At 39.3% G+C, this 15000-nt stretch overlaps 2 protein-coding genes across 4 annotated transcripts in view; one reads left to right on the top strand and one right to left on the bottom strand.

The window, feature by feature from the left end:
- The window catches only part of LOC135115574 (myosin-9-like), a 39956-nt gene that overhangs the window by 722 nt on the left and 24234 nt on the right, over positions 1-15000 (top strand). The gene's annotated exons all lie outside the window — the stretch shown is intronic.
- The window catches only part of LOC135115576 (C-type lectin domain family 2 member L-like), a 63291-nt gene that overhangs the window by 37272 nt on the left and 11019 nt on the right, over positions 1-15000 (bottom strand). For 2 of the 3 annotated variants that reach the window (XM_064032494.1, XM_064032492.1), the window contains exons 2-3: positions 12049-13150; positions 10838-10987 (exon numbers count right to left, since the gene is read on the bottom strand). In XM_064032494.1, the coding sequence (XP_063888564.1) occupies positions 10838-10876 (39 nt within the window). In that variant the 5' untranslated portion in view covers positions 10877-10987; positions 12049-13150. Of the gene's footprint in view, positions 1-2964; positions 3333-10837; positions 10988-12048; positions 13151-15000 lie in introns of those variants that run through there. The other variant, XM_064032493.1, reaches the window with a different exon arrangement.

Genomic DNA, 15000 nt, shown 5'->3' with positions numbered 1-15000 from the left:
GGCGCCATTAACACAAAATGTGGAACTGATGCGAAACCAATTTGGGGAACTTGCGTGGCGTTTTCTGTCGTTAATAAGACGCATAGTGAGGCAAGGAGGGGGTGACCGTACCCTAACCGAACCCTCCCTTCCCTCCCCTCAGTGTGTGCTTCACTGCGAGAGACTAAAAAGGGCCACGACCCTTATTCTGAAACGCTTTGCTCTTTCACTACGACTTTTATTCAAGGCCACATAAATAATGAGCCGGGTTCTCAAGAGTGGCTCTCCTGTAAGCTTGTTAATTTGTCACTAGAATCATAGAAACATCCTTGAAAACCTGAGTAACTTTATTCTGAGCCTTTTAAAAGTAATGGAGGTGCGGCGCAGAAGTGTTTCAGAATATAGGTCATAGAGAGGCAAAACGACGGTAAACTGTCCCTCCCCTCCTCTAAGTCTGTGCTTCGCTGCGAGAGGCTAAAAGGGCCAGATTATCAAGTAAGATCAGGTAAGATCCGTTTTATGAAATCCTTTGTTCTCCTTTCTAGACAATTTTCAAAGGGCGTAAGAATTATTGGTTGAATTGTTATGCGTGCCTCTTTTTTCCTAAATGATTCTTGTTAAACTACTAGAATCATGACTGCACCCTTGAAAATCTTGATAATCTTCATTAGAATCTGCTAAAATGATTATCCTTGTTAAATTACTATCAGAACCACGAAAACACTCTTGAAAACCCCTGAGATCTTTTCTTAAATAACGTTGCTTGTTAAACTACCAATGGAGTTAGGAAAACACCCTTGAAAACCCTCATAACTGTCACTACAACCTGTTAAAATGAAGAAGAAACGAGGAAGAAGAAAATGAAAACGTTAATATTAACAACAACAACAGCAACAAGACGTCGAAAAACAAAAACAAGCTAGGTAATGAAAATTCCCGCCGCTGTTTCCATCAACCTTTAAAAGTTTCATGGCGGGCACACTCCAGTCACTATGCTGCGCCAGAGTCCGCGGCGTCACTCAGCCTTGGCAAGCAAACACACACCCCGCCCACTCACACTACCGCCGCCCGAGTGACGCACCGATCACGAAGCTGGCAGGAGTCACGCAGTCAATCATTGAGTCTATGCATATATTTATTTTCCGTCATGTATTTGTTCCCTTTAAAAGTTCATTCTTTGTCTGTCTGTCTTCCTCTCTCTCTCTCTCTCTCTTGCTCTTCTTTCGTTTCCTTTTCTTCTTTTCTTATGGTCTTATTTTTTTCCTTTCCTTTTTCCTTCTCCTTTCCTTTCGTCTATAAATAAGCACTTTCGGAATTGTTCATTTTTCTTTTTCTTATCCTTTTATTTTTTTCCCCTTCTCTTTCCTTACCTACCCTTCTTTTTCTTCCCTGCATAAACAAGTAGTACCTTCAGAGTCTTCCTTTTACTTAAATTCCTTTTGCTTTCTCTTTTCATCAACTCAGTCATATTTCGCCATTTCAAAAACAATCAGATGTATTATCCATTAACAAGTATAACCTACAGTCTTTCATTTTTCTTTAACTTCTTTATTTTTTTACCAACTCATTCATACATCGCCATTTCCAAAAACAATCAGGTGTCGCATACCTACTCTACACCCTCCCTCTCTCCCTCCCTCCCTCCCTCTCAGCTGTTCCTGTCCATTACCAAGGCTTCCAAAGGATTACGGCGGATAACAGACAGCGGCTGAGTTTTAGATCCTATCCTAGCTGTTTGGTGCCGCTGCTCCCCGCTAACTGTCGGCACAAGAGACACGGCACCGCTGGAATGAAGCTCTTTAGGCTCTTTCTCTTAAAGTCACGTGGACTCGTACCAGGACTGTTTTGAAAGGTCCCAGAGATTATCGATAGTAGTTTCAAAGGACTCGGAGAAGTGAAGAAGGGAATTCAAAGATGATTAAACCGTTTTTAAGCGTCATAGAGATAATTAAGGCTGTTTTCAAAGGCCACGGAGATGATTAAGACGTCTTCAAAGGCCACAGAGATAATCAGAGCTATTTTCAAAGGCCACAGAGATGACATAAATGATTAAGGCTGTTTTCAAAGGCTCCAGAGATTATATGTATTATTTTTAAGAGCCACAGAGATTTTATTTGACGATTACTAAAGGCCACAGAGACTATCAAGGCTATTTTCAAAGGCCAGAGATGATCAAGTTTGCTTTAAAATGCTACAGAGATGGTTAGGGTTGATTTTAAAGGCCATAGAGAGGGTATTTTCAAGGGCCAGAGATTATGAGGGTTGTTTTCAAAGACCACAGAGATGATAAGACGGGTTCCGAAGATGCTTTCTCTTTTTCTACTTATAATGCAAGACTGAAAAAAATGGAAAAAACGCGTAGGCATCCCAAAATGTAATAAATGGGACAGAAAAACAAACACTTAAAAACTATTCTCATTCAAATTAAACCCACGATCTTGCGAAATTAATGATCACACCAACCCAAGTAAGTAATTCCGAAGTTTACGTAAAAGATTAAAAAAAAAGTGGCCAAGGAAAACACACACAGGCAGACCCAGAATTAATGATCACACCAAACCCAATGACTAATTCCAAAGTTTACGTAAAAAAAAAAAGTAAAAAAAAAAGCCTGGGAAAAACACAGTCACCCCCTAAAATTAATGATCACACCAAACCTAGAGAGTAATTCCGAAGTTTACGTACAAAAGAAAAAAAAAGTCGAAAAAAAAAGGTAGACAGGAAAAACACACTGGCAGACCGATAAAGCAATGATCACACCAAACCAAGTGAGTAATTATGAAATTTACGTAAAAAAGAGAAATAAAAATAATGAATAAAAAAAGAAAAAATCACCAGGAGAAACATCCGACCGGGCAGAAGCGTAACAAATGGCGCGAGTGAACACTAATGCCGCGAGTCACCGCTTAAACCTTCACTAATAGCCACACGGAGTAATGGAAACACAGATTACTCTCAACACTCCATTAAACTTTTTCCATCTACCTCAGTGTGTGGCGGGAAGACTTGTCGCCGTGGTGAGGCCCTGTCCCTGACGTCCTCCTCCCGGGCCCACCATGACCAGAGTCTCGCGGGGCTTAAAGTTCACGGGCGTGCTTAGCGAAGGCAGGCGTGGGTGGGTGAGGGGGTGTGCGTGGGGAAGAGGCGAGGAGTGGTGAGACGTACGTACTCCCTCCACACTAGCCAGCGAGATACTGAACGGTCTGGGCCAGTGAGGGGTGAGGCGGTAAGCAGGCACGGAGGCAGGCACCCTTGCAGTCTCGCTTGCTCCTTTGCCTCCCCCCTCCTTCCCTCCCTGCTTGCCTTGCCTATCAGCCATCCTCCCCCTGCCTTGCCTATCAGCCTGCCTTGCCTAACCTTCTCCCTGCCTCCCTGCTTTGCCTATCAGCCTGCCTCTCTTCCTGCCATCCTGTCTGCCTATCTCTCTCTCTCTCTCTCTCTCTCTCTCGCTAATGTTGTCTCATATCAATCTCAATAAGCTTGATTTATCTCTGCTTTTTATCTCCTTTTAATGATTTTTCTGCCGACCCATCTGTCTGTCTGCTTCTGCCTGTACGGTTGTTTAATTGTCAGTGAGATAGTCAGCCAATCAGTCAGTCAGTCGGTCAGTAAATAAAAGCAGAAAACCTGAGAAAACAAGGGAAGCTGCAAGAAGCCATCAGACCTACACGTGGCAGGCCTTGTATAAAATAAGGCAAGTCGGTCACCTCGCAAGTCTGTCAGTTAAAAGATCAGCCAGTCAGTCATCCCGTTCGGCAGTCAGTTTGTTTGCTAGTATAACAGCACATGCGCTAGTTGGTCTGCTATCAATCTAAGTATCCGTCAGTTTGTCAGTCAGTTTGTTAGTCAGTCAGCCAGTCAATCAGTGAATTAGTATGTATATCTGTCAGTCACTCAATTTGAATACCTGTCCTTCGGTGAGTGAGTGATTGAGTGAGTGAGAAAGAACCAAAGACTCGGTTAATCACTAAGTCTATATATGGGTCCGTATGTTTTTATATTTTCTTCCCCTTGCTATTTCATAACTCTCACCTCTCTTTCTCCTCCATTTCCTTCCTTCCTTTCTTTCTCTCTTCCTCTTCAATCATCTCTTGGTCTCTTTGTACCATTTTACATTCCCTCTCTCTCTCTCTCTCTCTCTCTCTCTCTCTCTCTCTCTCTCTCTCTCTCTCTCTCTCTCTCTCTGTGTGTGTGTCGTGACGTAAAAAGCAATAGAGAAAATAAAAAAAAAGTGCAAAAAAAAGTACCTTGTATCGACACAAAAGCCGATTGGGTGTCCAGAATTCAGGTGAAAGTGGGAGGAAGGAGACAATAAACAAAAGCACGAAGGATCACAAAGGAAGAACAAACGGCAGCAGATGTGTTGATCATTAAGTGAACTGGTGAGCTGCTGCGATAATGTAAAGTGAGCGATGTAATATTATACGTAAAGAGAAAGACAATGTTACTATTTCTCCTACTACTACTACTACTACTTTGGCTAATAATGAAGAAGAGCAGAGAGGCCCTCAGAGTTCTCTCATTAAGGAAAGAGAAAGATAGTTCGGAAGAGTTACCCCTTCAAAAGAGAAAAAGAAAAAAAAGAAAACGGAAAGAAAAAAAGGGAGGGAGAAGAAAATGAAACAGGGCTGTACAAACTCCGCTCATTTTCTCTCTCTCTCTCTCTCTCTCTCTCTCTCAACAACTCGTGTGCAGAATTTTGAGTTACATCCGTTGAAAATGTACGCGCGCGCGTACATTTTCAACACACACACACACACACACACACACACACACACACTGCATCACCATCTGTACAACGTAAGACAAGGCAACACACACACACACACTCTCTCTCTCTCTCTCTCTCTCTCTCTCTCTCTCTCTCTCTCTCTCTCTCTCTCTCTCTCTCTCTCTCTCTCTCTCTCTCTCTCTCTCTCTCTCTCTCTCTCTCTCTCTCTCTCTCTCTCTCTCTCTCTCTCTCTCTCTCTCTCTCTCTCTCTCTCTCTCTCTCTATATATATATATATATATATATATATATATATATATATATATATATATATATATATATATATATATATATATATATATATATATATATATATATATATATATATATATATATATATATATATATATATATATATATATATATATATATATATATATATATATATATATATATATATATATATATATATATATATATATATATATATATATATATATATATTATATGTGTGTGTGTGTGTGTAATGAAAAAAAACAACAATGCCCTTAACAAACAAAACACTTTCCTAAATACATATCATTAGTAATTGGAGAAAAACTACAGGACACTTCGTTAAGTTGTTTACTTACTATGTAGGAGATTACTGGTCTTGTTTTTCTATATATACATCCGGCACGTCGTCAGCAGCCCCGGCACTCTCTTCATTGGAGGAATATAGCACTCTTGGTGTCATGTTTTTTATCATTGACTTTGATTGATGGCTTGAAGGTCGTACAGCCACTGCTAGATGTGGAAGCAACACACTGCTTCGCTAGAATGATATCTCTTACGGTTTCTGTTTTTAGCTTATTTCTGTCTTTTGTTTTCACACGGTTTACACTAGAGAAGCAGCGCTCACAGTCAGCATTAGCATGAGGCAAAGAAAGACATCCTAGTGAAAAGTCTGAAACAAGCTTAAACTTGGGGTTTCCATCACTATCCTCCAGAGTTTTTATGGCACACCAAAATTTATCAGGTTGGTTGTAATAGTTTTTGTCCACTTTTTTCGCATTGTTGGTAATGGATTCAGGCAGATTTTCTACGGCAAGCCTCCTCCACTCATCGTCCAGTTGCTGGAGGGTAGAATCATCCTAGGCAATGATTCGGGGAAGGTGTGTCGCGAGGGGCACCAAACTTTGCTCTTGCACTTTGCCCTGGATGCCTAGAACACTGGCTGGCTCCAGCATATGCATTCTTGAAAGGACTTCATCTCCGAAATTAAATCTCTTCCTGATCTGTTCTGCTGCTACTATCAAAAATAATCTGCAGTGGAAGCGAAAGCGTACATTTCCTTTTTTTGCTTGCTTAATTCTCGATTGTCTGTTATTGTTTTTATGACAGATGCACCCAAATACACGCTGCTTGGGAACTCAACCCACCCACTCCTTCCCCCCCCCTCCCCCCCCAAAAAAAAATATCTCGTCACTTTAAACTCCCACAAAACACTGCGGCGCTGCTTCCTTTGTTGCCTCCCTTTACGTGTAGAGGAGACGCTAAAAATAATAAATATATAAATAAATAGTGCAAACAAGGGGTATACGAATTCCATTCATTCACATCGTTAATTCTCTCATCCTACTCCGGGAATTAAGTTGACGTGTATCATTGGGTAGTGAAATGCAGTAGTGGTGGTGGTGGTGGTGGTGTTAGTGGTAGTAGTAGTAGTAGTAGTAATACAAATAAACAAGACTATATGATTTTCATTCACCTCGTTAATTCTCCTTCAGCTTTGGGGATATTAAGTTGAAGTATATTATTGTACAGTGTAACACAACAGTAGTAATGACTCGTGGAAGTAACATATCGAGTAGAAATAAACAAGGGTACTCGGTTTCCATTCATCCCGTTTAATTAATAAGTTGGCGTTTATTATTGCGTAGTAAATTAGAGAAGCAGCGTCAGTGAATCGCAGTTGTTGTGGAAATAGAGTGGAAATAAAACGTTGATCCATTCCTATCCATTCCTAAAAGCCTTTATATCAGAGGGATTGGTATATGCCAGTGCACCGAATGTAAGAGCGGTGAGACATGAATAGTAGTCGTGGATATAACAATAGATATATATATATATATATATATATATATATATATATATATATATATATATATATATATATATATATATATATATATATATATATATATATATATATATTATATATATATATATATATATATATATATATATATATATATATATATATATATATATATATATATATATATATATATATATATATATATATATATATATATATATATATATATATATATATATATATATATATATATATATATATATATATATATATATATATATATATATATATATATATATATATATATATATATATATATATATATATATATATATATATATATATATATATATATATATATATATATATATATATATATATATATATATATATATATATATATATATATATATATATATATATATATATATATATATATATATATATATATATATATATATATATATAAAGTGCATAGGGGGGACATTTATGTAGTTTCCTCTGATCCTATTCATTCACTATGGCCTGTTTATTAAAGGGATTGACGCATATTACTACATCGTAAACAGTAATGAAACAGGAAGAGTGGTCGTAAATATAAAAGTAAAAAAAAAAAAAATAGACAAAAGAAAGGGACATTTAGTTTCCTCTACATGCTAAAGGGACTGACGTGCATTAGTGTAGTAAATATAATGGCGATGAAACAGGAAAAGTGGTAGTGGATATAAAAGTAACGATAAAACAACTTGAAAAAGAGGACAGTCACTTCCCTCTCATCCCATTCATTCTTTATGGCCCCGAAATTAAAGGGAACGACGTGCATTAGTACAGTAAATACAACAGTAGCAAACGGCAGGAGTGGAAATTAAAAAGCGTGAAAACAAAGGATTCTAAAACTCCTATGTATCCTCAATAGCCCATAAAATTGAAGGGAATAACTTAAATTAGACCAGTAAATATAACAGTAAGGGAGAGAGTGAATTGTGCTGGATATAAGCGATGAAAAGCAGAGTGAAAACAAGGGTCTCTAAAATTCCCATGCATCCTCAATAGCCCATAAAATTGAAGAGAATAACGAAAATTAGACCAGAAGGGGGAGAGACTGAATTGTATTGGATATAATTGATAAAAAAGCAGTGGAAATAAAGGTTCTAAAATTCCCATTCATTGTAAGTAGCCTGGAAATTAAAGTGATTTGCGTAAATTAATGCAGAGTAAATAGAGTCACGGAGAGTAGTAGTTGTAGTGTTAGGGAAGATAAATGTGGTGATGAAAGCGTCGATGAAAACAATAATGGTCGGTTTTCATTGATTTCAGTCCATCCTCGCCTTTGGAAATTCGAGTAACGTGCAAAGGCTGAACAAATATAATACGTAGTAGCAAATATTAGGAGTAATATTACGAAAGATAAAAAAATAAAAAAATAAATAAAATAGTGACCGTAAAAAGACTAGAAAATTTCCACTCATTTCAATCCATCCTCACCTTTGGAAATTCGAGTTACGCATAAAAGATGAGTAAATAAAATAGTAGTAATAACAGTAGTAGTAATATTGAGAAAGAAAAAAATGTGATAAAAACAAAAATAAAAAAAGACTAGCAAATGTTCACTCTTTTCATCGTCACTTCGTCAGGATATACGAGTGAGTTACGTATAAATTAATGAATGTATAAAAGCAGTAGCAACATTACAGAAACGTGGAAGTGATCATAAACAACACGAATGAAAACAGGGCTAATAAATTCCCACTTATTCCATCCTCACCTCGTCTAAATATTCGAGTGAGTTACGTATAGATGAGTGACTGCATAATAGTAGTACCAGCATGAGAGAATTTTGAAGATGATAACACGAATGAAAACAAGGCTAACACAAATCCATTCTATCTTCACCTTGCCTTGAAATTAAGTAAAGAATGCGCTAAGTACATTAGGTGAGTGAGCACAATACCAGTAGTGAACAGTTCCAGTGAGAATATCAGAGGCGATAAAATAGAATGAAGTACGAGAGTTGGTAGACTGAAACTGCACTCCTCTCAACTCCCTCCGAATGAAAGAGTATTAAGTCGCGCCTCAGTACATAATAAATACGACGATAGTGGACAGTGTTAGTGAGAATAAAATCGCCGGTATAAAAAAGAGAAAATAGTATGAAAATTCAAGCCAGTCAATATTCATTCATTTCACAGCTTGGCCCAAAATGAAAAGGATTTACGTGTATAAGTAAAAATGTATAAATGTTCTAGGGAAATATATGTGTAGAGAGAGAGAGAGAGAGAGAGAGAGAGAGAGAGAACAGAGAAAAAAACAGGCAAAGACAAACAAACAAACAAACAATCAGAGACACACACTAATTCGTAAAACAGAAAAAAAGAATAAAAAGATAAAAAAACAAAATCACAAACAAACACAAGCACGGACAATGCAATTAAATCCAAATAATTCAGAGAGAGAGAGAGAGAGAGAGAGAGAGAGAGAGAGAGAGAGAGAGAGAGAGAGAGAGAGAGAGAGAGAGAGAGAGAGAGAGAGAGAGAGAGAGAGAGAGAGAGAGAGAGAGAGAGAGAGAGAGAGAGAGAGAGAGAGAGAGAGAGAGAGAGAGAGAGAGAGAGAGAGAGAGAGAGAGAGAGAGAGAGAGAGAGAGAGAGAGAGAGAGAGAGAGAGAGAGAGAGAGAGAGAGAGAGAGAGAGAGAGAGAGAGAGAGAGAGAGAGAGAGAGAGAGAGAGAGAGAGAGAGAGAGAGAGAGAGAGAGAGAGAGAGAGAGAGAGAGAGAGAGAGAGAGAGAGAGAGTCAGGCCCGGTAAATGCATGTACATAAAGTCGAGAATGGTAATAGTTTGTCGAAGAACGTAGACTCTGGTGATAAATAAATATAGTGTGCCGGGAGGGGGAGGGGGAATAAGTGGCGGCCAATACGCGTCTGTAAGGCCGAGAATAATAAGGGCGGGTGGCAGAATGTGAGCTTTAGTGCGCCATAATCGAAGGGCAGCTGTAGTAGAAGAGCGCAGGCCAATAGCACGACCTAGTTTTATTTAATTTATACCCAGGTTACGCAATAGATAGAGACAGACAGAGAGAGAGAGAGAGAGAGAGTAGGGACGGGGAAACAGAGATACTGCCTGACTGACTACCTGACTGATTGACTGACTGACTGACTGGAACAAAGACGGACAGACAAACAGACAGACATGCGAATCAGGCCAGAGACAAATAAAGTCGCTTACACACACACACGCACATACCCAGGAGAGGAGACCGGACGAAGACAAGAGGCAGAAATTTAATCAGAATCTAAACTTTAAGGCAAAAGGTCGCGGTGTTTATGGTATTACACTTAAATGGTGAGCGTGCGCCTCCTCCTCCTCCTCCTCCTCCTCGTGGCCTGAGGGTTGTTGCGATGTTTAGTGCTCATGAATTGGGTGGCAGTTAATATGGGATAGGGTACAGTGTGTGTGTGTGTGTGTGTGTGTGTCTGTAAGTGGAGAGTATATTGTGATCTTGTATATTAGTAGTAGTAGTAGCAGTAGTACATAATTGTTGTTGTTGTTGTTGTTTTTCTCGATGATGACGATGATTATGATCTCTCCACCGTGTACACCGGATCCTGATTTTCTCTCTCTCTCTCTCTCTCTCTCTCTCTCTCTCTCTCTGTCTCTCTCTCTCTCTGTCTCTCTCTCTCTCTGTCTCTCTCTCTCTCTGTCTCTCTCTCTCTCTGTCTCTCTCTCTCTCTGTCTCTCTCTCTCTCTGTCTCTCTCTCTCTCTCTCTCTCTCTCTCTCTCTCTCTCTCTTAAAGACGTGTAACTGAGACAGATCTTCCTTCATTGTAGCAATAAAACTACCGCGCGCGCGCACACACACACACACACACACACACACACACACACACACACACACACACACACACACACACACACACACACACACACAGAAAGAGAGAGAGTCCTTAATCATGTTTACAATCCCCCTTCTCTTTTAGTTTCCTTTAACGACACAAAGAACATGGTGGCGGTTATCTTACAGTTCGGCGACAACAACAACAACAACAACAACAACAGGTATAGCAAAAACTTACTGTATTTTTGTCAGCATATTGCTTGTACATAAGAAACATGATGGCGGCTGGAACAGTAGTAGCAGTAGTAGTAGTAGTAACGGCAGTAGTAGTAGCAGTCTCAGCAGAAGTAGCAGGTTCAATTAAGATTTATCTGCTACAGTCTCACTTCTGAAACGATAATAGTAATAATGATAGTAATAATAATAAAAATAATAATAATAATAACAATAACAATAATAATCATAGCAGGTTGGTGCACGGCAGGTCGAGGTCAAGGAGGAGGAGGAGGAGGAGGAAGAGGAGGAGTAGGAGGAAGAGGAGGAGGAGGAGGAGGAGGAGGAACAGAAGGAGAAAGTAATAGTGTTGGAGGAGGAACAAGAGGGGGAAAGGAGGGGAGTAGTGTGGAATATCGGAGAAGAGGAAGAAGAGAAGAAGAAAGAGGAAGAAGAGGAGGAAGAATAATAACAGGGAGAGGAATAGAAGGAAACACCGTGGTAGAAGACAAGGCAAAGCAAGGTAAGGCAAGAGTGAAGGAGGGCAGGAGGGGAGGGAGGTCTGCTGGGAGGAGTGTGTGGGAGGGAGTGTCTGGTGAATGAGGGGTAGCGATAATACCCCCCCTCATAAACCCTTCACCTGCATCAACACTTGAGCCAAATGAAGCGATAAATATTGCATAATCTTGCCGATATGCAGTATTACGTCGTCTGCTCTTTCATTTATATCCTCTAGTCCACCTCTCCTCCCTCCCCTCCTCCCCCATGTCCCTTCGCCGCTTGTCTTGTCTTTTTGCATATTTTTTTTTATTATTTGTATTATAGAAGTTTAGCATGATGCCTCACTTTTTTTTTATTTTTCTTTCTTTGTTTGTGTGTGTGAGTGTGTGCGTTTATTTGTGATTAATATTCCAATGTGAATAGTTTTGGTCGATAGTCTAACTTAAGTCTTTCTATTCATTTTTTTTCATTTATTTTTCCATGATTTATATTTTCTTTTTCTTTACTGTAACTATGACTGAAGTTTTGAAAGACGATCTGCCAACTTTTTCTTTCCTTCCTGACTTTTTTTTTCATATTATTACTGACAAGCTTTTTTTTAAAGAAGACACACCAAATACTGTCTTCTCTTTCACTATTCCTATTATCCTATATGTCTGTCTATCAGTGTGTGTGTATGTATGTATGACAGAAATTTTCAATGATGATCCACCGCAGCAACAAAAGACAACTTACCTCTCTCTCTTTGGTGTGTTTAGTTTCTTCGTCTTGCCTCTTCATTAAGTTTCTTTCTTCCCGTGATATTACTCGTTCGTTTCTATCTTGTCCTTCTTCCTTCTGGAGCTCATTCCCTCAACCAGTCAGTGGATGAATTAGTTGGTGCAGTTAATTATTCCTTCACTTATGCCTTGTTCGTCTTCTTGTCACACGTCATTACAATAACCAATTAACAAAGCAACCAATCAACCTATCAACCAATCATTCACTTATTCACTTCACCCTCACAATCTCACACCCAGCTAAGCAAATTTTTGTGAGTTCATCAATAAATCAAGAAAAGTCACAATAAGAACGGCCAACCCACACTACAACCCACCAAACAGTTATGTAAGAGTAATATTGAAAGGAGTAACCCACACACTGTAACACGTCACAAACAACTCAACTCCGTGAACGGTAGAAGGGCATCTCTATAGCAACACTCCAACCCACGTGAAGCTCTTGCAGTGATATACCTAAGTGACTATCCCTGTTACTGGTAAATAACTAAGGTCTCAACCAGCTGGTGGTGCAGTGAAAACCTCAAAGCTAAACAATACACCGTGGGGACTGAGGTAAGTGCAGCAAACGCACTAAGGAGACGAGACAATAGAAACTCGACCTCGGTATTCACTTGTGTCTGGTAGAAAACGGAGGTATTGACGGTGATGTTAGTACTATAATACTCTTGGTAGGCTTTTTGCAGGGCAGACTGAGGTAAATATATTGCTGGTGTGTGCGTAGTAGTGTTATTGCTCAGGTATTTCCACTGAGTTATGAATGGCTAGCGTGCGTACAGTAATAGTCTAGTCTAGAAGTGTGCGAGTGTTTGTGAGTGGAGTCGAGAGAAAATGGGACTATTTCATGGTCGACTGCGATTTTTTGTAACCTTCACTACTATTCTCTTGTGTGTTTTTGTTTTTGTTCTTCTTGCTTTGCTTTTGTGGCTCCTTCCCTTTCTCCTCCTCCTCCTCCTCTTCGTCTTCTTCCTCTTCCTCGCTGTGCCAGTCTTCTTCCTTCTTCCTCTCTTCCTGAATGCGGCGACGTGTGTTACGCATCACGATGTGCAGCATTTTGCCTGGAAAATATAAAAGATAGTATCAGCATAAGCAAAGATATAGGTGGTATAGTAGGAAATGTAAACAACAACAACAACAACAACAACAACAACGTATCAATTCGTATAAATGTTTCAGCAAGAGACGTTACTGTTAAAAAAAAAAAAAAAGTTATTGTTAGTCAGCAAAATGAAAGTAAAAGTAAATCAATAAATAGATAAATAAAAAAAAATCACAGAACCACTTGAGAAATTAATTAAATTACTCACTCGGACGAACAGACAGAAAGATAGACAGAAGGACAGACACAAGCACGGACGGACACGCAGAGAGATAAAAAAAATAAGAGAAAGAAAAAAAATGAAAAGAAAAAGAGAAGAAAGAAAAAAATGACACAGTATCCCCCGAAAAATACAAGAGAGATAAAGGAAATAAAGAAAATAAAAGGGAGATAGAACGAGAAAAGACAGATAGACAACAGAGAGGAAGAGGGAGAGGGAGGGAAAAATATAAGAGGGAGAGGGGGAGAGCGGGAGAGCAGGAGAGAAAGAAAGAAAGAGGGAGGGGGAGAAAGAGAGAGAGAGAGGAACAGAACAATCTCTCTCTCTCTCTCTCTGCAAAAAAAGGACGCACGGACAATAGTAGAGAGAGAGAGAGAGAGAGAGAGAGAGAGAGAGAGAGAGAGAGAGAGAGAGAGAGAGAGAGAGAGAGAGAGAGAGAGAGAGAGAGAGAGAGAGAGAGAGAGAGAGAGAGAGAGAGAGAGAGAGAGAGAGAGAGAGAGAGAGAGAGAGAGAGAGAGAGAGAGAGAGAGAGAGAGAGAGAGAGAGAGAGAGAGAGAGAGAGAGAGAGAGAGAGAGAGAGAGAGAGAGAGAGAGAGAGAAAGTGAGTTGGGGTGTGGAAGAGATAAAGGGAAAGTTTTGGTTAATGCCACACACACACACACACACACACACACACACACACACACACACACACACACACACACGGTATAACACATGTGATTTTTAACTACTATCTTATGGGCCAGAAACATTAATGCGAGGTTAGAATTACCATTACCTCGGCACACTGTTACGAAAGGCTATTACTGATGTTGTTGTTGTTGTTGCTGTTGTTATCATTTCTCCTTCTCTTCCTCATATTACTACTACTACTACGACTACTACGACTACTACTACTACTACTAATCACAGCATCCCACATACAACAGCTCACTATAAACATTTAATAATTTACGAGTATTATACATATTCTCCTGCATCGCTCAATTTTATCCTCGATGATCATAATAGTTTAAAATGTTGAGTTATTTTTGAAGTTTCGAAAAAAAAAATATATATATGGTTGTTATTCTTCCGATTATAATGATTAGGATATGGATAACGTGTGTGTGTGAGTGTGTGTGTGTGTGTGTGTGTGTGTGTCAGGAGATTATGGGGCACACGACCTTACCTGGCTAGAGAACTCTTGTGTCTACCTGTTCTCTCTCTCTCTCTCTCTCTCTCTCTCTCTCTCTGACACGCACTCTCCTTCACCACAACCACCACTATCTTGCCAACCAGTACTTCTCCTCCTCCTCCTCTTCCTCCTCCCCCTCCTCCTAATGGTTTATCAAAAGATGCATTAACGATTAATTTCTACCTTTCTATCTATTCTTTCCTTCCCTTCCCTTTCCTTTCTCTTCTCTTCCCTTCATCGTTTTCCTATTTGCTCTTTCTTTACCTAGTCTCTCTCTCTCTCTCTCTCTCTCTCTCTCTCTCTCTCTCTCTCTCTCTCTCTCTCTCTCTCTCTCTCATTTAATTTTCCATATAATACATCAATGAAGGGCTTTACTGGAGAAAATAGTCTATGAAAATATTGCGTATACTTC

This window comes from Scylla paramamosain, chromosome 29 (genome assembly GCF_035594125.1).
Source record: "Scylla paramamosain isolate STU-SP2022 chromosome 29, ASM3559412v1, whole genome shotgun sequence".
In the NCBI taxonomy this organism is placed as follows: Eukaryota; Metazoa; Arthropoda; class Malacostraca; order Decapoda; family Portunidae; genus Scylla; species Scylla paramamosain.
Note: the sequence above shows the minus strand (reverse complement) of the source record. Positions and strands in the feature narration are given on the sequence as shown.